The sequence below is a fragment of the Aythya ferina genome, assembly GCF_964211825.1.
Source record: "Aythya ferina genome assembly, chromosome: 3".
NCBI classification, from domain to species: domain Eukaryota; kingdom Metazoa; phylum Chordata; class Aves; order Anseriformes; family Anatidae; genus Aythya; species Aythya ferina.
Window position 1 is genome coordinate 58280109 of NC_140298.1, and position 21353 is coordinate 58301461.

General features: G+C 41.2%; 1 protein-coding gene across 10 annotated transcripts in view; it reads left to right on the top strand.

Annotated features, from left to right (window-relative positions):
- Positions 1–21353, top strand: part of NHSL1 (NHS like 1) — a 168310-nt gene that overhangs the window by 135209 nt on the left and 11748 nt on the right. For 7 of the 10 annotated variants that reach the window (XM_084514672.1, XM_084514671.1, XM_084514673.1 and 4 more), the window contains exons 3-5: positions 158–285; positions 9073–9265; positions 14114–14245. In XM_084514672.1, the coding sequence (XP_084370798.1) occupies positions 158–285; positions 9073–9265; positions 14114–14245 (453 nt within the window). The remainder of the gene's footprint in view (positions 1–157; positions 286–9072; positions 9266–14113; positions 14246–21353) is intronic. The other 3 variants (XM_084514674.1, XM_084514675.1, XM_084514678.1) reach the window with 1 other exon arrangement.

Sequence of the window (21353 nt, forward strand, 5' to 3'; positions counted from 1 at the left end):
GAAATGCAACTTTGTGTTTCATTACTTGGGACAGACAGTGCTAATGCATGGTAAATACTGTCAGTAAAACGTACGTTTGTAAGTGCATTGTACGTGAAGTGTAGACAGGGGTGGCTCTGGTGATACATTGATTTCCTCTTTCCCTGTCTGTTGGCAGAGTGTGACAAGCTGCGGAGGGATGGCTACCGGAGCTCTCAGTATTACTCTCAGGGCCCCACCTTCTCCTCATCCTCCAGTGCAATCTGTGGAAGTTACCAGGATGATTATGAAGAAATTGAACAAAAGGTAATGATGGGGGGCAAAATAATGGAAAAAATGTATGTCTGCTGCAGTTTAATTGCCTGCAATAATATTATTCAAATAAGGTGGAATTGCCAGAAGGTCGTAAAGATGCTTGTTCTTTTGAATTGCAGTGGTATTAGGTCCTCTCACTTCCCTGGTCTCTTAAAAATCCCAGTTCTACTCATGAATTTATATAAAGTCATCATATGACGTGATAAAGATGTGAGAGGCAGAATGAGTTTGGTAGTGTTTGGGGAGGGGGAGGAGATAGTCCAGTAAGGGTAACTGTTTTGAAACTAATTATGTGCTTATATTCAAGTACCAGGGAGAGCTATTAACCAGCCATCAGTGTACTCACTTGGAAATAGCAGCACATGCACACTTTGAATTGCTCTTCTAATACAGACAGGCAGTTTCATCAGGTAGAGGCTTTGTCCTATTGGATCACAACTGCTTGTGTAAAGGCATCCAGAAGAATGAAGGATGGCCCAATAAGCTGGGTTTACCTTCTCTGTTTCAGTTTGCTTCGTGTTCATATGCCCACTTCTCAACTCCCTGGATATTTATCTTACTTAGAGTTTAGAAAATAAGCAAATAAAGAGAGAAAGAAGGGACAGCTGAGCAAAAATCCTAAGAAGGTTGCAGAAGTGTCTTGTATACATCAATTTATATACATTTCAATTACAAAACTTGTAAGTTGTGTTCATGTTCTAAAGAGGAAAGGAAGTTTTGCTCCTCTGTCTTTACCTTATTCTGTTGTTCCTATGAGCTCCAAAAGACAAGCCTTGGCTAACTTTGGTGCTGTGGGCTAAGATACTAGTGCTGGGGTAGACAGTGAGATGCTCTGGAGTCTGGATGTCCAATGCTGGAGCTGAAATGATGGAGCTCTTGGGTTTTTCGAGATAGATATTCTAGAATACTTTGCCACAAAATGTTGCTTGGATAGTGGGAGGATATCCTTAACTGTAGCAGAATGTATATTTTTTTGAGCTGTTACTAAGCCACAGGTGCTTTGTGTAGCATGGACCAAATAATTCTGTCTGTAATTAAAGGATCCTGAGAACTCCGTTTAAAGGGTACAGTGTTTTCAGTTCTATCCTCCATGCTTTTTAATCACATAACAAAAATTGTTGTGGAATATGTACGTTCTCTAATCCAGGTTTTGATTGCTTTATATCTGTGTATTGGCAGGGAGTGTTGTTGCATCCTGTTGGACTCTGTGTGGTATTTACTAGCAGCAAACAGAATGTAAAGCATGTTAGTACTGTGGGCTGTATTATAACGACAAATTGCAAAACCTTACTGAAACCAATAGAATTATGGTTTTCACTGGTGAAAAAGTATTAACTGTTTGTTGCTATTAAGGTACTGCATATATATCTCTCTGAATACATATATAACCAACTTGCCTTAGCCAGTGCTCTGCAGCATGTGGCCCAGCTGCACATGTAAAACAAAAGTAACATTACAAAGAATATAAATATGGTATTTTTTAGCCATTCACATGAGTGATTATCTCAAAACCTTAACCTTAACCCTGTTGCTCTTATTTGCAGTTTAGGAAGATGCTGATCCTTGTAAACTGCAGCATGATACTGCCTTCTTGTTGTAAAACTCTGTGTTTTGTGGTGTTCTTTGACCTAGTGTCTTTTTTTAATTGACTTTACATTATGTAAGGGGGTAAAATTTTACTTTTTTTAAATAAATGAGCATTTAACAGATCTCTGAAATGGAATTATAATTCCACTGGTAAAATGCCAAGTGCTTCTCATAAATCTTATGCCTTGAGACAGTCATCTTTCAGATGTCAGAAGAGTTCTTCAGTAACAATGTGGAGCTGAGGTCACCAAAATCCCGTGATTCAAAATGCGAACTCCTTACTGCTCGATGAAAGCTTTGTGGCTTTGTTGTCTGTTCAATGCAAGAAAGCCAACATTTAAATTCTGTGCATGCAGCACTTACAAGTTGAAATTTGAGAATAGCAGAATAATGATAGATGAATGAATAGCTATTTACTGTTTGTACATTTACTTCTAAGTTGACATATTTGCCAACTTACAGAAAAACTATGTTTTACTGCATGGTAGTTCCAGAGAGGAAACTGCCTTTCCCTACTCTTTTTTTATCAACTTTTTAAATTATTTTTTTTAAGTTTATCATAGCCAGATATTGCACTTTTCTGTCTTCACTGCAGACATAATTTGAAACCATGGTTTAGATCACACAAGAGAAGACCTATATCTACAAACAGTCTCTTGTTTGTGGAGGTGGGTGTTTATCACCAGAGGGTAATATTCATACTACAAAACACGTGGTTTGCAGTGATTCTTAGAAAATGTTTCAGAGAAGCAGAACATTTGCTGTTGCAAAGCAAAACCACTAGGGATAAGCAACTCAACCCAAAACCAAGCCAACATAAGTAGAAAACAGAAACTTGAATTCTCAGAGTGTTAGTGTGTATACAACGAAGTCCTTGGAACTACCCTTTAACTCTTAGGTTGGTTCCAGTAAGTGGTATTGCTGGAGCATAGACCAAGCTCCACTTCAGTGTACTTCTGCTGATCCTAATTGAGTTTGTTGGCAATTAAATTGGTTTATCTGGCTTTTACATCTCAGTACAGCAACTAGTGTCCTCCTTTGTCCGCTCATACATGCCACTGTTGGTGACACTAGTTGGGAAGTATTCCTGTCCGTCATACTGGTCTGTTTTCCTAGTGCCAAGGATGTATTGAGATGTCACTTTAACTCTAGTTCCCTAATATTCTGACATGTATACACTGTGTATTTGAAATATATTTGTCTTTTTTGTGTGTGTGTTTTTTTTTTTCCTCATTCTTCTTTCTTTCCCTTTTTATCACTCATTCTCTCTGTTTCTTTTTGTCTCACTCAACAGTCTAGTCTGTTAGACTGCATCTCTCAGTCTTGCATTAGCGCCTGCTGTAACTTGGTTCCCTGGAGCAACAAGGTATTTGCCCACGAGTGGGACCATCCAGCTGTCATACGTGCAGCTTGATGTTACTCGTAGCATTTAGCACATACGCAATCTTTTTGTTCTGCTCTTAGCTTTCAGTTACTGTTACCTGCTTCTGTTTTCTATTAAAAATAATTTAAAAAGATACTGCTCAACAGAAGAATGTCATGCCAGGATTGTTTCCTATCTTTTTCATCATTATTCCTTTTTTGTCTGCAGTCCAATATCCTTTACTTAGTTGGTTCACTGAAATTTTGTAATTACTTGTGGTCTATTAACATTTGTCTCCTTTGAAACCCCTCCTCCAGTGAAAAATGTGTTTTATTTATTTGGCTGCTTGGTTGTTTTTCTAATTAGCCAAGTAAAAACTTTCCTAATTGGAGTAGCATAGTTTTTAAATGATGAATGTGAGCTATAGAGAGTACTTGCTCCCAGATGTGCACTATATCATGTCTTTATTCCATCTATGAAAATGTTTGTATGCCAAGAACTCATGGTGTTTTTCCCTAGGTCCTGTTACATGGCTTACAAACTTTGCCTTGATACAGTCTGTTAAACTTGGAGTGACAAGACATTTACTTTGCTTATTTATGGGGCAAAAAAAAGTGTACTTTTCCCACTATACTCAGCCAAACTGTTGGATATCTCTATAATATCTACAAGAGACTGGCCAGTAATCTGAAGGGGAAACAGATGCATTGACTGTATTGGCTTGAGGGACCTGGGGAGGTCTGATCTAAAATTTTGCCGGGTGTCAAGAGGGGCTGAAGATGTTGGATGCTGCTCCAGGTTGGAAATGTGAATGCCCGAGAGCCCTGACAGTGGGCTGTAGCAGGCCTGGAAATACTTCAAGACGGTGGTGCCCTCAGCTGGTCTCTCTGCCCCTCTGCTGCAGTTGCACATGGGTACTCTTGCAATCAGCACATGCATTTTATACTGCTTCACTTTTTTTTGAAAATGCCTCTCAGTTTACTGGGTTGAAGCAGCAGTTCAAAGCATAAAATGTCAAAGCATAAGGAAGTGAGTACAGAAACTCTCCGAACAAGCAAAAGAGGCACCACATACTCAGTGCTGCACAGTTGCTGCAGGGGTTGTAAATGGTGAAAGGTTGTGTAGGTTCGGAAAGCAACTGGATCAATTCTTGGGAGGAAGGGAAGTCCTTCCAATGCTGAGAGACTGTTCAGGGGAAGGCAGCCACTGCATGCTTCCTCTGATTTGATTTCATCTGTGTGTGAACTGTTGGGCATTATCTTAAGACAGATGCTAGGTCAGCTTTATAGAGCTCTGATCTGATGTAGTATGCCTGTTATGTTTTTAATCCCATTGCAGCAGAGTAGAGGAAGAAGAAGGGACTATTTCTGCAGTGTCTGGTTAAAGGGATACCTTGCTTGATGGTCAGTAATTTCTGCTGGGGAAAAAAAAAAAAAAAAGGAAAAAGAATCCCTTCCTTAATGGGACAGGGAAGGCTATAAAGGATTTAGTAGGGTGGCCAAGTTTTCTATTGCAACTGAAGATCTGAGTGTAGAAATAACAAGTAACTGTTCTACCAAAATTTGGGGGACTAGACTGGGGGCCTTGGTCTAGAGGGACACCAAACTGAGCAGGACATGACTAATTCAACTTAAATGTGATTTAACGTATAGCTATACAGGGGCAGTGTTCCATAACACAGTGTGAAATCACATGGTTGAAGCAGTCACACAAAAAGCACAGATTGGCCAAGTAACAGGAATGTAAAGATTGTTTTTGTTTTAAATTATTTTCATTGTTCAGTGCGGTTCCTTTGCACGTGTAAAAAAGGCACTCGAAGCCATCAAAGGCTGGAGAAGAAATAGGATGCTGGGGAGCATTAATAGACAGCTGAATTGCCATAGCTGTCATCTGCAGTGCTATGGAATTTTTCTCAGCTTTGTTTTTCTGAAAAATTATAATTTTAGGAATGGTTGCAGTGGACAGTGAGGTAAGCAACATGCCTAGAAGTTTTAAGTTCTTTTGCTGAGAAGTGAAATTTGTGTGGACTGAATTTTCCTTGTGGAGGTCCCATCTTTTCAAACAGCATAGTATAAACCACTGGAATAGAACAAAGCTAAGAATAAATGGGGGAAAAGAAGGAACAGAGGCAGAACGTACTGTGAGATGCACAGCACAGAGTCAGCTGGGACCTCTCGAGCAGTGTGAATGTGCTGAGACTGTGAAACCAGTCTGTATCTCAGGGCCTGAGCAGAGAGGGGAACGAGAAGCCAACAAGGCAGTGGAGAGGCTCCAGCTGAGCCAGATAGCTCCTCTCTGTCCACAGTATGTTTATGAGCCAGATCTCTCCTGCACTCTCACTTCAACTTGCCCTTCAAAAATTCACGTTTCTTCCCCTTTAACGTGTGTTCGTGGAAAGATGGCTAGGTCCGAGGCTGTCACTTTCACTTACCACCTTTCCCTATTCCCCCTTCCATTAAAAAGCACAAGTTCCAACAAGTTTTCTGGAGGAGGTGAGTGTAACATTACATCTAGAAGCTGCACAGAAATTTGGCCATTTAAGTCAAACAGTACAGTTGTTTTGAATCAGAGCTGCTATAAAAACGAGAAGAGTGCTTTCTTTTCTGTTATGAGCATAGTGTTTATGATGAGAGATGAGATTTGCTGAGCAGATAGCATGATCTCAAAGCACTGCCTTGGCCAGTGCTATTTCTCGTATAGCAGACCTCGCTTAAGAAGACGTGTCTGCCTGTATATCTAGCAGCAGTTTGTTGAATCTTCCTGCAGACTTCTGGGTTGTAAATCTAGGAAGGTTATCTAAAACTATGTAATTCTTGTGAAGGAATTTAAAATATATTTTTTCTCTTCCCCTAATTTCATTTTACTTAGAGAATTAGGTAAGTGATTTGTGTGAACGAAGCTGAAAGTTGAGCTGCTGCTTGCCACTCTGCACAGTAAAGCTGGGTACAGCTTTGCCACTGTCCTGCCCTTGAAAGGAATCTTTACATCAAAGAAGCAAGTAAACATACCACTGTCACTGTGAGTGCTTTGGAAGAAAGTTTCGAAATAGAGATGGTCACGCTTACCCAGAAACCACAGAACGTGTAGCTACAGATGAAACACTTCTTCCTACACGCTAAGCCACCTGCAGCTATCCTACTGACCTTGTTTGTAGAAGTACCACACCACTGTCCAACAGCAGAACATCAGTTTTCCTGGAGCAGTGCTTTGACCACAGCTGTTTTCAATAGCTTTTCATTCATTATGTGCTCACCGGAGTGATTCCTTTCTGTCTTCCTTCGTCCTTCCTCAATTTTGTGAACTTCTGTAAATTCTGTAAAATTTCAGATTGTGGTTCCAGGCTTTTTTGGATAGATGGATTCCCTTCTAGTCAGAGCTTCAGCTCTCCAGTTTTTCTGTCAGTTTGTACACTGTAGCAGAAGAGGTGTTCTGTTTTGGCCAGGTGATTTCCTTGAGAAGGGAAGGCAGCAGTGTAGCCAGTATCTCTGTCACCCCACATGCTGGAGTAGCCCCTGGTGACTGCTGGCTGACAGCTGAGACCTGCCTGGCCCAGCCCTGCGGTCTGAATGTGACAGGGACTGATGGCAAAACATCAGCAGGTGGCTGCAGCTCATCCTCACCACGCACAGACTGCCAAGCTGTGGCCGCATGGGCCGGCACCCCCACGCCACGTTGGTCACCAAGCCCTTCTCACCCCGAGTTGTTACAAACCTCTTGGGAGAGGCATGGCCTGGAGGCAGCTTTCCCTTCTGCAATTGCATTTCTCTCCCACATAGCTCAAATAAATTTGAGTGATTTGAGATGGGAAAGCATTTCAGTTTGCGTGTAAGTACATATACACACGTGTCTGCACTGTGTATGTGTGTAAGCCTTGTGTGTACACACACCCATAAAAGGATAAACACGTTATATTTGTATAGAAACAGTTTTAGAACCTTTTAAAAATAACACAGGCCTGAAGAAATACCAGTGTCCTCCAGGTGACTTGCATTGAAAGAATTTGGAGGGGCCTTTGCAGGGCTGAGCCTGTGCCTGCACAGCAGCGGCCCCTCCACCGCGAGCAGGAGGGTGCTGGCATCCCTATCCCTGCAGGGGTTCTCCCTGGCAGAAATGTGTAATTTGCTCAAAAAAACCCACCCACATTTCAAAGTGCAGCTCCAAACCACAAGATGACATTCATAATAATTTTCATACCTGCAATTATTTTTTGTTATTACCTGAAGAGATTTCACTTGTCTATTTTTTTTTTCTTTTTTTTTTTTTTTTTCCTGGAAGCTGCTTTTATTTTTATATTTGTTCTTAATGAAATGCTGGCCCCTGCCCTCAAGAATTCGCAGTCAGAGCACAATGCAATAAATAAGGGGTTATTTATTTATAAACAGCACGAACCTCCTCCTGGTAACAGGGAGAAAATTAAAATCAGAAACGATAAACAGTGGTTGTGGCAGGGTGTCTGGGCATGCCTTTTGTGTCCCGCTCAGCTTGAAGAGAAACCAGATTGCTTAGACTTACAAATAATAATAATCATGAAGTCAATATGTTATGAATAGCAGTAATGTCTTTCTCAAGCAGCAAGGTAGTAACTCTAGGGAGAGGTGGCGACCCAGTGCTGTCCCAGTACCTTGGGTAGCATCCTGCACTCTAGCGGGAGGTAGGAGTAAAGAAAAGGTGTGTGGGGAGGGAGGAAGAGGAGCTCCTTTCTTCTCCAGGTCTTTCTTCCTCTCCTGCCTCTGGGATTCCCTGGGGTGCCTTGGTAGCCCCAGGTAGAAAAGCCTAAAGCTTAGGTTTGCCTAAATCTTGTGACCACCTGCTGTAAGCCCCCTGATGTTTTTTGTGTGCCCTGAACCTGCCTGTCCTCGGGGTGTGCCATGGAGCAGTGCTTTCATATCAGTAAAAAACAACATCACGATTTTCTGCCCTTACTGGCACCCAGCTGAGGACCTTGCAATGAAAACAGATCGGTTCCCTTAAAGCAAATGTCTTTTTTGGCATTGTGACTTTGTCTGGTGGAAGGATGTGAACAAGCTGTTGCAACCTCTTTTTGCGGTGCACAAAGGTATTTTGTTTGTTTGGGGTGAAACACCCATCGTGGATGTGACATCTGACACTCTGATCAGGAAAAACTTTAAAAATGATCATTTTTGATAAAAATGACTATTTTGATAAAAAATATTATTTTTATCATTTTAAATGATCATTTTTTAAAGCTAAAGCTGCTGATATTGTTAACTAATTCACCTCTCAAAATCGAGCAATACAAACACCTCCACTGTGGCATGAGTTTCTCCAAGGCCACCACAATTACTGCTCCTCACTGATCCCTGGCTGATGGTTACATAGGGTACATTGCTCGAGTCCTTTGCTGAGCTCTCCCAAAACGTGTTTCTTCCTAACAGATGTCTTGCTGAGACCTTACACCCCCCATAGCCTGGTACTGCTATGTTGAAGCAGGGCTCACTCTCATCTTCCTAGTGGGACACTGCGATGGGAGAGAGGAAGGGAAAGCAAACCCCAGTGCACTCCTTTGGGTCAATCACTGCAGGAAGAGTGTAAATGTGTAAGATAATTACTGTGCTTTGCTCTGCTCAAGACCACACATATCTTTCTCATTTAAAGATACTCAGTCTGATGAGGTGTCTTGGATAAATACAATCCAGTTTTATTTTTTTGTTTTTAAGTCACTCTTTGTAGGTCTAAGTGTGATACTTGTGAGGGTGTGTTTTGTTCCACAAGCCATCATGCTGACTGCAGCAGCAGTACCATAGTACTATCATCATATGATGTTTCTGGTAGAAAACTTACACTGTTGCATGTATTTCTGTTTGCAGTGTTCTGTCTCTTCCCCAGAAGAAGAAAAGCTTATTACTGTCAAAAGTCCTAAAACCCCAGTTTCAAATGAGTTGTCAGATATCAACACCCAAACCAACTGGACTAAGTCACTGCCACTGCCAACGCCAGAAGAGAAGATGCGACAGCAAGCACAGGCAGTCCAAACAGATGTGGTTCCCATTAATGTGACTGGTAGGCTTTTAATTTCAATAATTAAGTTACAGTGATTGGGGAGGGAAAGGATAAAAGGGGACCCATGCAGGTGGATAGCATTTTGGCATATATTTCTGCATGAATTTTATGTCACTTATTTCACCTTTCTGTGAAAACGGTGTTTTGTGCTTAATAGTCTGTCTCTGAGCTTAATGAGAAAAACTCAGAATTCCTTAAATGATCATTAATGAAGGTAGTCTACACAATGTGGGCTTGAAGTGAGGTTAGATATTCATGAACTAAAAGAAGATTGATAAATCACTGAGTTGCTTTGGGCTTTCCTGAAGATACATAATGGAAAATCATGTTTTACACAATACTAGTGACATTCAGGATTTTCTTCTAGGATTTTTACTTAAGGATGGTTATCAGAGACTTCGATATTTTGAAGACTAAATGTTCCAAAGTTCGAGAAGAGTTTTCTAAGGTCTTATTTGTATGAGAGTTTAGGTGTTGAGGAAACAATAGATAAGTTTAATGAGTCTGTGTCCTCAAGCAAGACTCTTGGTAGGTCACTCAACTTACATGACAGTAGCCCACATTTTCTTGTCACAAGCTGTATATTGACTGTCCATTTTCAAAATGCTCTTTGGTTTCACTGTTGCAGAATTCTCACTCTGTGAGAATTTAATAAGTTAAATTATATTAAAGTGTAACACTGAGTAGATATGTTGACATGTGTAAACAGAATTTCTATGAAAGATTGAATTATCACCTCAATTTAATAATTCCTCTTTTTCTGTACAGTATCAAGATTGTCCACTATTAGTTAATTAAAATAACTGACCGTTTGCCTGCCAAAACAACGATGATATTCAATATCCAATTTATATCGAATGTCATATGGCATTCTCTGGTTCCACACTCACTCTTGCAATGTTTGGTTTTGTTTTGAAAGTAGTTAGGTATTCTATTTTTCTACGTGATTACCAATATTTTTTTCACTTTTTAAAAAAAATAAATTAGTGTTTTGTAAAAAATAAAACACTAATTTTCTTACAGAAGATGTCTGATGGTAAAGTTTTAAAAAGTAATGTAGTTTAAGGCCACTGACAAACATCAGAAATCTCTGAGAAATCAGTAAGAAATGTTTCCTGAAATAAAACACGGAAAATAGTTGAAAGCAACAGAAAACTATTGACACACCACCTCTGGAAAATGAATAGAAGGAAAACAAATGCAGTGCTGAAATGTAAGTAGGGCATTATCTAGGAAATGTAGGCTACAGGTGCAGAAGGCAGAGTTGTGGGGACAGTGGATTATCTGGCACAATCAATAAACTTGAGCATAGCTTAGATACCGTGACAGCAGGAAGATGGTATACTTACGGGAGGGGTAATCTGCAGCGTGATTTAATGACCCTGTGTACTGAAAAATAGAGGGGGGAAGGAAACAGGTGGAAAGAAAAACAGGGTAAAAGAGATCAAATAACCATCACAGATTTAATTCAGTGTCAGTGGATGCACTAATGTGTCTGGATAAATTACACTCGTAATTTCAACCAGATTAATTCAAGATGTGACAAACCCTGTGTCCCCTGAGTTAGCTGGTTTGCCCTCAAAAAATGCAGCAGTTCTCAACTTTTGTGATAAAAAATAGTGCACATTCATATTCACCTTAATTAATGGAATGTGTTACGTAGCATTCATTCCCCTATAAACACAGCAATAGGAAGGTACAGAAAGGGAAGGCAGTGAAGGAAGGCTGGTGTTGCAGTGTGTGAGCTGGTCTCTGGGAACCAGTTTCGCTTTGCCGTGAAATTTGTATTGCTATTTTGCATCAAGCCAAGTGAAAATAACAAATTGAGTCCCCCACACACGTACAAAAATAGCTGCCGTCCTTGTTCCCCTCTAAAAAGTCACAATCTGCTCCCCTCCTCTGCCCTCCCACACTCCGAGTAATTCTATTTTGTGTGGTTCCTTATGTTACTACACGAGGCAGGAAGAAAATGCCCCCAAATCCTGTGCCGTTTGTTAAACGTGCTGTGGAACGAACCATAGCTGGGTTTTGTTTTGATTCGGCTCTTTCTTTGCTTGCTCTTTTTCTCACTCTCCCAGAAGAGAGGTCAAAACCCTTCCATTTATTACTCCTGGCATGAAATAAAACGTTAACCTCAGAAGAGGTGACAGCATTTTCAACAGTGCATCAGTAATGATCCTGCTACAATGGCCTTTCACGGGGCTGTGCAGCAACTGCTCCACTGGTTCGGCTCACGGGGCTCTTTGGTGAACAGATTGCAACTAATACAGCGGCAGGCAAAATCTGTTGGACAGCCGGAAGGTGCAGGGGCATTGCATTAGGCTGACAAGCTGCTGACTAGACATCCAATTTGGAAGCTGTTTCAATCCTTGGGAGTGGCTGGGCTGAGCTTATTCTGGCCTGGAAGGGGTTGGGCTGAATTTTCAGTGGTGGCCAGTCTTTGCTTTTACTTAGCCTGTGGGTTCAAATATGTACAATGGTGTCTGCTATAGTGGGTTTTCTGGAACTCTAACTTTCTTTCCAGATGGAGGAGTCTGGTGTTGGTGGAGGTGCTCAGAGGCAGGCTGGGTCCTGCAAAACATTTAAGCATTTGCTTGAGTCCCACTTGATTGCCTTTAGTGAGATTTAAGCACATACTTAAATGTTTTCAGTGAAAACGAGTCAACTGTGTGAGGGAAATGCAAGTAAACTGAACGAGGAATGCTTAGATGATTTGTTACAAACCTGACAGAAGAAAAGTCAGAAGAAGAATCTTTAAATCTGCAGAATTATATGTAAACATCAATATTTTCTAAAAACAAGATGGCAATGAAGAAAAAAAAAACCTGAGACATTCTGATTTTGCTTCTTGATTTAGAGTTTATTGAAGCCGCTGCTTTAAAATCCTATAAATTTGTACAGCGGCTTTCAAAAAGTTGTTTCAAGAGCAACTGAGGATGGATTGGTCAGAGTTAGCTCTTCAGTAGCACAGGGAAGAAGTTACTGTGGATCAGGGGATACACAGTGACTTTTTCCATGGTCATCCTGTTTGTGTGCCTGACACTATATAAAAGACTCTCCTTGTTTGCACCCCCTTCTTAGCATTTACACAGTATTTTATTCTAGGGCATCAGAAGCAATATTTTAATTTCTTTACAACTCACTGTGTCAGGCATAATTGCTGGCCTTTGAATGGATTAAGACATGTTCAGAGATGCAAAGCTTTCTCTTTTGAATTCTTTGGGTTCATCATAATGTGGCCAGAATTATTATCCTGCATGGTAGGATTATCTAATAGTCCTGACCTGACCCCATAAGGGTCCTAACATCATAACAGTAGTGATCCCCCAGACAGTGGATACTCTATCTCAATATTTTAGGGCTTCTACGAAGCCTGTGGGATTCATAGCTCTAAATTTCATAGATCCCATGGGATTCCTCCTCCCTTCATCTTTCCTCAGTTCAGTCAGTCAGAAACAGAGATGAAAACAACTTCTTTGTGGTTGCAAGGATTCTGCCTAGCACGAGTGCAGTTCATGGGAGCTCGAGATCCATTAACGCAGAGTGAGAGTCTTTATATTTACAATATGGTGAATGAAACTGCCGTGTTTTTCCTTGTATTTTCACAAGTCCATATGCTGTGCTTTACTATGTGACTGTATCTTTAACTGTTATACAGGTAATCAGTTTTTCTACACTATCTGCACGACACACATCATGCTGATGTGTAGTCAACCAGGGATAATATTTATGACATTAGTTAATGTGCATTACTCACTTTTCAGAGGTAAATAATTTGGTCATCAATTTTCAAGAAAGTATACGAGGCAAAAAAAAACATATGCACATATATCAAGCTTTTTCTGCATTTAAGTTTTAAATAGGTCAGCTAAAGGATACTTAGCACTGCTTTAAAATGCTTTAACTTCTAAAAGGGGAACTTATGTGTGAGATTGGGAGTGGGTAGATTTTTAGAAGTGTAGAGAATTAGTTCACAATTTAGAGGGCAAGTTTTCTCTTGCTGCTTGTAAAATGGCCAAATCATCAACCTCTAACCAAAAGTGAGTTCCTAAAGAAAAGCTGCTCAGCCTTAATGATAGTGGTGCTTCTGGGTCCCATTATGATACAGCACATGGTCATTGTAAGGCTTTGTCTAGCAACGTGCACTTCCACATTTTTTCAGCTCTTTCCATTGTATATATGTGTAATCATTTATAAAATCTCAGTTCTAAGCAGCTTCCACTCTGAAATATTTATGAGATCATGAGATCAGTTTGATCTCTGCATGCTCCCCAGTACTTGTTTGTATTCATGTTAAAAGATCACCACCAGAAATACGATACACCTGACAGTTTCAGAGAAACGTGGTATGAAAAAGAAGTGTCTTGTGTCATTTAATGATGGTGATCTGCAAAGAAATTGTAATAGCTGTTGCCAATAGCAATGTCTGTTCCTGTATAAACCGTTGTAGTCTTTCATTTGCAGGAGCAGATTTGCTTTTTCCTCAGATTATTATTTAAAAAAACAAAAGACAACACCCCCCAAAACAAACAAACATATGAGAAACAACATACAGGGCCAAATTCAAGCAAGGATTCTGTTCACTTGTGGAATTACAGCTGCTCTAACAAGACCTGAAGTCAAATTCCTCTTGAAACTTGCAGTACTGTGTAATGCATGTGTGTGTCTAAAGCCTTACTGTGACAGTATGCTGTATTGTTTCCTTCAGTGTAAACTTTCACTGTAGGACCAAGCTAACATCATTTATTAATGCCTTTTTTCATTTCTACAACAAAACTAGTGGAAGAAAGTGCATGATGTCAGCGCGCTTGGAAGTAATGTTGCTTTGCTTGTTCTACCATGTATTAGGGGAGAATTTCGACCGCCAAGCCAGCATTCGGCGGTCTCTAATTTACACAGACACGGTGGTAAGACGGCCGAAGAAAGTCAAAAGGAGAAAGACTATAACAGGAATCCCTGACAACATACAAAAGGAGCTAGGTATGGCTCATCAGAACTGTATTCCATCCACTGTTCATTGTCACTGCTTATCATTACTCGACTAATAACATTACCAGTGCTCATGAAACCAATACAGTCTGATAGCCGATTACAGTTCCAAATACACGTGTGCCTCCTTGCCACCTTGTGCATCTGGAAATTAGGGCCTTTTATCTGTTGACTTCCACCTGCTGAAGGGAATGTGGTATTTTGAAAAATGGTTTATTGGTACAATGGAAATCTGCAGGGATGTAAGGTTTGTGGTCCTTAATGCCTTTCTGGAGATTTGGCCTGCTCCCCCAGGATGTTCACGGAAGCACACCTGAAGTGGGCAGGCATTTCAGCTTGCAAAGAATTATCCAATGGAGTAAACCAATTCACTGATGCCTTCCTGAATCTGCTGAGAGTTACATCAACAAAGAAAAAGCTGTAAATTTTCCAGTTTATCTTAGATCTAATTGGCAGCCTCTCAAGTATCAACATTATTTGATTTGAAGTAATTTACATGTCATCATTAGCTATTGCATATATACCAAAGGAAAAGTGCTCAGTCAGTCACATTTACACTACCTCAACCTGTCAGCTTTTCACAGTTAGTAGCATAGATGGTATTCAAAGCTGATGGAACAGTCTGAATTTTGGCAACCTTTCAGACACTTTTTGCAGAACTCTGATGGTAGCACTTACTTATTTTTTAAAAAGATGTTTTCATTTTTCACAAATGATGACTTTACAGTTAAAATGATGCCCTTCTGCTTCCCTTCTCTCCTTTTTTTTTTCAGTAGAGAAAGAATGTCTTAAAATAATTTTGCAGAATATAATTTTAATTTTTTTTTACACGTGGAATCAACTCATTTATTGACTTGTTCGATAAGTTTTACTACCTTGTGTTTTGCATCTCTTTCTTTTTAATTATATTTACACTTCTTGCTTCTTTGTCTAGATTTTTCAGAAACAAAAGCAAAAATATGTAACTTCTCTGCATGGGTTTGAATAAGCTAGAGAGCTAGGCATAGAGAAAGACTGGAAATAAGCAAGTACATGAAGAGCAGTTCATGACTGGAACTAGAACTATGCTCTTTCAGCATCTGTCATGGAACAGTGCCCTGCCATAGGTATTCTCTATCTCAAGATGGAAAGTTCACTTGTCTAAACTCTGCATTGAGTCTTCGTGTGGCAACTTTAAGTTTTACTACCTTTGGATCTCACATAATGATTTTATGTCTAACTGCTGGTCTGAGCTATGAGGTGTCTTTGTCCATCTCTTCTTATGGGATGGATGCTGTTTGTTCCCTGCCATAGGGAACTCCTCCTCACAATGTGTTTTCCCTTCCTCCTGTCCACAATGGACCTTGGTATCTGGCAAGAAACACTTTCCAGCCCTGGAGTCCTCCTGGAGGTTAGAACTTGAATTTTTTTCTTGGGATGACAACAATTTATCAGCTTTGCAATCAGCTATAAGCAAGCTCAAAAGTTAACTTAGATCTGTTGTAATCAAACAAAGCTACATGAAACGTGGTATTTGGTTATTCTTAATAAAAGATTCCTTTCTCCCATTTTAGGTCTCCTATTTGAAGTAACCCCTCAAATTTTTTACAGCTGGTTGAGGAATAGCAGAGGCAACCCTGGTCCTCTCCTGTCTGTTAAGGTGTTCAGGATGGATACATTTTATATTCCCTTCTTCCATTTTAAATTCAGTCCTTTTGTTCTTTGTCTAGAGCTGAGATGAAATGAATTTGCTTAAAAATCCTTCTGCCTCTTAAATGCAAAATTGACAACGGATATTGCTTGAACTGTTCATTTTCAGGATTCTTGCAGTGTTCTTGAGTGTGGAATTCTGAAAATTACCTACATACCAAGGTCAGAGTTTTCACTTTTCTATAGAGATTTTCTTGACACAGGTAGGACCTACCTTGAGGGCAGAGAGCAGAGCGAAGCAGAGCCCTTTGTTCCAAACCACCTTTTATTACTTTTAGGGCTTTCTGACTCTCTTTCAGGCAGGTGACTTTGAAATGACTGGCAGCTGTACCTGCGTGGACGTGAGGAGAATGCTTCCTGCTGACAGCATCTCTAAAGCTTGGAGGTTACATTTGTGACCAATTCAGACTGATGTTTAATGCTTGAAAACATCGGTGGCAGTTTACCTGGTGGAATAAACTGAGAACGCAGTTGACATCTACGTTAAAAAGAAATCTTCATTGAATATCTTAAAGAGTTTGTGACTTTTGCCAGTCTGTTTGCTAAGGGCAGTAGGTTCTGCGGTCTTGATTTTGTTCTTTCATCTCACGCTGAGCACATTTCATGTTGCACTGCTTGAAGGTTTTCCTTGGCTCCTATTTTCAGTGGCGGAAATGCTGGGGCTGACAGTATCTCACTGCAGGAGCTCTCTCTGACTGGTTCCCTGGCCTACAACCGGCAGGCACGCAGTGCTTCAGCCATCTGCCCTGCAGTGGAAGTTGTCCTGAGTAGCTTCATGTTGCTTCTGTGTTGCTTGATCCAGACAGCCAAACGTATGCCAGGGAAGCTCTCTGATGGCAGTTTGCATCCTGTTAGCATATTGCTTTCCATTACTAGAAACAAAGCGTGTTTGAAGGGTGTCTTCATCTTATAGATGGAAAAACTAGACATGCTGCAGTGAAGTGACTTTGCTGGAGTCACCCTCCAGGCTGCTGGCAAGGCTGGGAATAAATTACGTCTCCCTTGCCCTTGTTCAGTGCTCTTTCTGCCTTTTCTCCCCTGTCACTCCCCAGATACTTCTGTAGCCATCCATTCCCTATTTCTCTTACACCGTCCCAAAACAAACATCGAGTTGTTTTAAAACATTCCACAGTTCATTTGATCGGAACAAGGATCCGGACTAAACTCCAAATCAAGCAATTGCATTGTGCCTATTGACATTCTTCCTGTGGTTTCAGCTGAATAAATCTCTTTGTTTCTCCCCTAAAGCATTGCTGCGAATGGCTACAATATTTACACAAAGATTCAAATCCCTTGGTACACCAAAGTTGCTGTGCACAGGCTAAATAACCAACACGTACAGCAGATTCTTGTTACCTCTTGTTTATTCTTCAGAAGGAAGCAGAAACTTGAGAGAACCTCAAAGCTTAAACCAAGCCTGAACTATTTTCCTTTCTTGCTCGAGAGCCTGGAGAAGCTTGTGCCAGGCCAAGCTGCTGGGGTTCTTCCCCAGCTGCTTTGGCTCCTTTGGAACAAAAAAGGCCAAACAGAAGAGAAATCGTATGCTGATTGCTGGCATGAGCTCAGCGGCTGTGGTACCCTCGCAGAATTTAGCCAAACATACTGAAAGGAATCATTAACGGTACCCATGAGGCACGTGCTGAAAGTATCTTTAAGCATTCCTACTTTGGAGAATTGTGTCCCAGCCGTGTTTTCACAGGTGTGTTCCAGCGATGAACCACGCTATGCAGAGCCTGGAAATGTCCGCATGGAAACCCTGTGTAAATGCAGTGCGATGTGACGGCCGTGGTGCTGAGGCAGACTGAGCCTGTTAGATGCCTGCTAGTTTGGAGATGCTGGTTGCTCTCTCAACAGTTGCTGTCTGACAGCAGGAGCATCTCAGTACTATTTAGCAGAGCAACAGCAAAATAAGAAAAGGTGAACTATTCTTTCTCTGCCAAACATGGGACTCAAAAAAGCAGTTTTGCATAGCTCTGAATTATCTTTGTTGCCATATAGAAAACATTTATATCCAACGTTCAATAGAACATACATTCAATTTAATTATACATATGTCAGTGGAGTCAATGTTGGATCAAAACTTCAAAAAGGGCAAGAAGCTTTCATTTACTTCACACTTTCGTGCTATCTCAGTTTCTCTGTTCTGTGTTGCTATTATCCATCACCTCTAGCTCTCTTCTTCAGATAGTACATTTTATCCAAACCGGTGTTCTCCCCTTAGGCAAGAAGGTGATTCTCTTCTCCTTGTCATGGATGAGCAGCTCTCTGGGAGAACCTGTCGCAGGCCTTGCTCATTTCTCAGCTTCTGGTAATCTTCAGCTTCCCTCACAGGTTCTCAGCTCTCCAGACTGAAATAAAGGCAGCAAAATGCCTTTGTCCCTTCTCTGTGTCAGTGTTCTAGGATCTGTCTCAGCCTAACTGACTTTTTATGCGGCTACAACTAACCTGGTTGCACATGTTACTCCAGAAGTCTGTGCCAGTGCAGTCCTGCAGTCCCAGGTACTGCTGAACAGTTTCTGCTGTCCTGGAGTTGCAACATGAGCAGGTCCCAGACCAAGGTACCTGTTCTGCCACGGACGGTGCAGTTCATCTTCCAAGTAAGTGTGTCTCACCAAAGCAGCAGGGAGGAAACCATCTTCCATTTTTCTGCCTTTTGATTTCTTCTTCTTCTGCCAGACATCTTGCTTTTCTTTATTCTAATGGAAAGTTTCTGTCCTCTTGGTTTCCCAAAGAAGGTCTGACAAGTTCATGCTTTGCATGTACTTTCCTTGAATGATTTCATCATCATTTTTGACCCTTTTTTCAGGTGCAACTCAGGGCCTTTATGGCTGTGTGATTTTTTCCCCATCTACCGGTTGTTTGTTTGTTTTTTCCAAGCAAAAGGATGAATCAGGAGGGGCAAAAGGATGAAAAAGAGGGTTAGAACGACCTTATATGCTTTTTTCAGCTTGTTTCCCTGCCTCCCATCTTCAGTAGCCCACGAGGTTGTCATCCACGGGGCTTTCTGTCAGTCATCAGGGTGGATATGACTGACACCTGAACACTCAGTCCCTTGCCTGCTTTTTTGTGGCACAGCTCAGGACCCCTTTTGGTACTCCTTTGAAATGGTTTACAGGAAACCATTCGACCTCAAACAAATGTGAGCATTTGTGTCCTTTTGATCCTTTGGAACTCACCTGTTCTCCTAGAGCTTCTTCTTAACCGATGTTCTTTTCCAGTCAGTCCCTTGGGTGCTAGCAGTCATTCAAACTATGGGTCCCGCAGGTGAAAGTCCCAGGTACCAGGGGTCCTCCAGGAATACACACAAGGACCCAGCTATTCAAGGCAAGGAATTCTGCATCCTGGTTCAAACTGCAGCTTTAAACAGTCTTTGGAGAGAAACTCTCAAGAGTTATTTTGTCTTTTAACTAATACTAGCTTTTTTTAGCTGTAGCAAGAACTGAGTAAGTTTCAGTTCCCTATATTTTCATCAAAATTCTCCCTCTCAGGGTGGCAGGGATATATGCAAGGATTCAGGATATTTTTTATCTGGCAGTGTGGAAATATATCACAGGATTCTCTGCCGTGTTTTTCTCCCCTTTGAGAGATTACAGATGCATGGAGCACAGTGAAAATTCCTGAAATTACCCCGAGCCTGATATACTTGTCTGTTTCTTGTCGAGCATCTTTAAAAAATCATTGGTATGCAGGCACTAGGGTAAAATAGATGAAGGATCTCTGTTTTCTTGGTGTTTGTGTTTTTTTTTTGTAACATTGTGGAAGTTGTGGTGCCTGAATAGTGACTTGGCCAGGTCACCAGGTTTGGAGGAGGATTGCTAGGTGGGGCATGAGAAGAAAGAAGATGAAAGGAGCAAATCCTAGGAATGTGCCTATGGCAGAAGAGACAAGTGCTTAGAGTAGAAATTATGAGTCAGAAGTAGTCTGGGAAGAGAGCTTGCTTCTGTACACTAGTTGAAACAAGCATGTTCTCTGTGATACCAACACACACTTTGTCCTCTCAAATCCTCAGTTTTCCACCCTCCTTTCAATGCACAGAGGACCTTTCTGCTGGAGCAAGCTGCTGATGCCACCAGCTCAGCCAGATTTGTGGGGAGACAGTGAGTTTTCCAGTAGCTGCTACCCAGCCCGGGGCATTACATGCGCTTTTCTTTTTCCCATCAAATTAGCACAGTCTTAGTCTCTGTCATATCCAGTAACCACCAGAGTCGGGCATATACAGGTTACACCAGTTTTCCCCATCTTGAATTAACTGCTTGAAGCTCAGGTATGCATTTGAGCCTCTTCTCTGTGTTCTCATGCAAGAGGTGTTAAATATATTGCATACTTCACTTCTTCCAGGTACGGGGTGTTCTTTGTTTGCTGCTGGGGTCTGCACTGAACACGTGCATTACAGAAGAGCATTTGCCCTTTTTTTGAAACAAACAAACAAACAAAAAACCACTTATTTTAGTTACTCTAGAAGCAAGTGAAGGCTTTTCAGTACCTTTGGAAAATGCAAATAAAATAACCCTTACTGCTGTACTTTGTACCAAAATCTTAAAACCCTCAACATTTTAAAAGAGTGCACAGTTCCTCAGTGGTCCTTTGTTTACTTGTTTGGTTTTGAACCAGTTTCCCTGCAGATTTCTGTTGTCCCCCTACAGGAAACAGAGGAAGAAGTGCAACTGTATTATAAAAGGGCAAGTAAATCCTTACAGCTTTGCATCAGGTTCTGCATACATGTAAAGCTGAAAACAAAGCTGAAATGGTTCAGAATATGCTGCATTTCTACAAAAAATAGTTCAGACCTTGAAGTTAATAGCATGAACTATGGAAAGCCCCTTCCCTGAACATATCCCTATTCAACCAGTAATGAGCACAGGGTAGGGGCTGATGCTCAGCAGCATCCCATGGTCACTCACGTTGCCCCCTTGTTAGTGAGCTGCTCCAGCACAGCTTTGACATGGGCCAGCCAGCAGGCTCCTGGATTTGCCTGGCCTTGGGCATGAGGGGATGGTGCAGGAACTGCTCCAGCAGGCACTCAGGTACAGTCATCCGTATGGGTAAAGGACCTAGCTTGGATTGACATGAGAAGGGTCCCTGCCCTCTTCTTTAGTAGCACCAAGGTTTCAGATATAACACCACGGCTTAATTTTGTATTTCACACATTTTAAAGCATCGTTTGCATTTGCAATCATCAGTGTGTCCCAGTGCCACGTTCTAAAACTCCTAGTTTTGACAAGAGGAACGAGGAGGTTAGCAAATCCAGTCTTGTGCTGCTTTGCTGTTTGCCTTCTCTAGCAGGAGCTTTTTAAAGAAGCATAAACTGTCCATGTGTGTTTAGCTGCTTGTGAAGTGGACTGCATTTAGCTTCCTGTGCGAACACAAACAGATTACATGCTGAAGTGAGGTTCTCTCAGCCTCAGGTCAG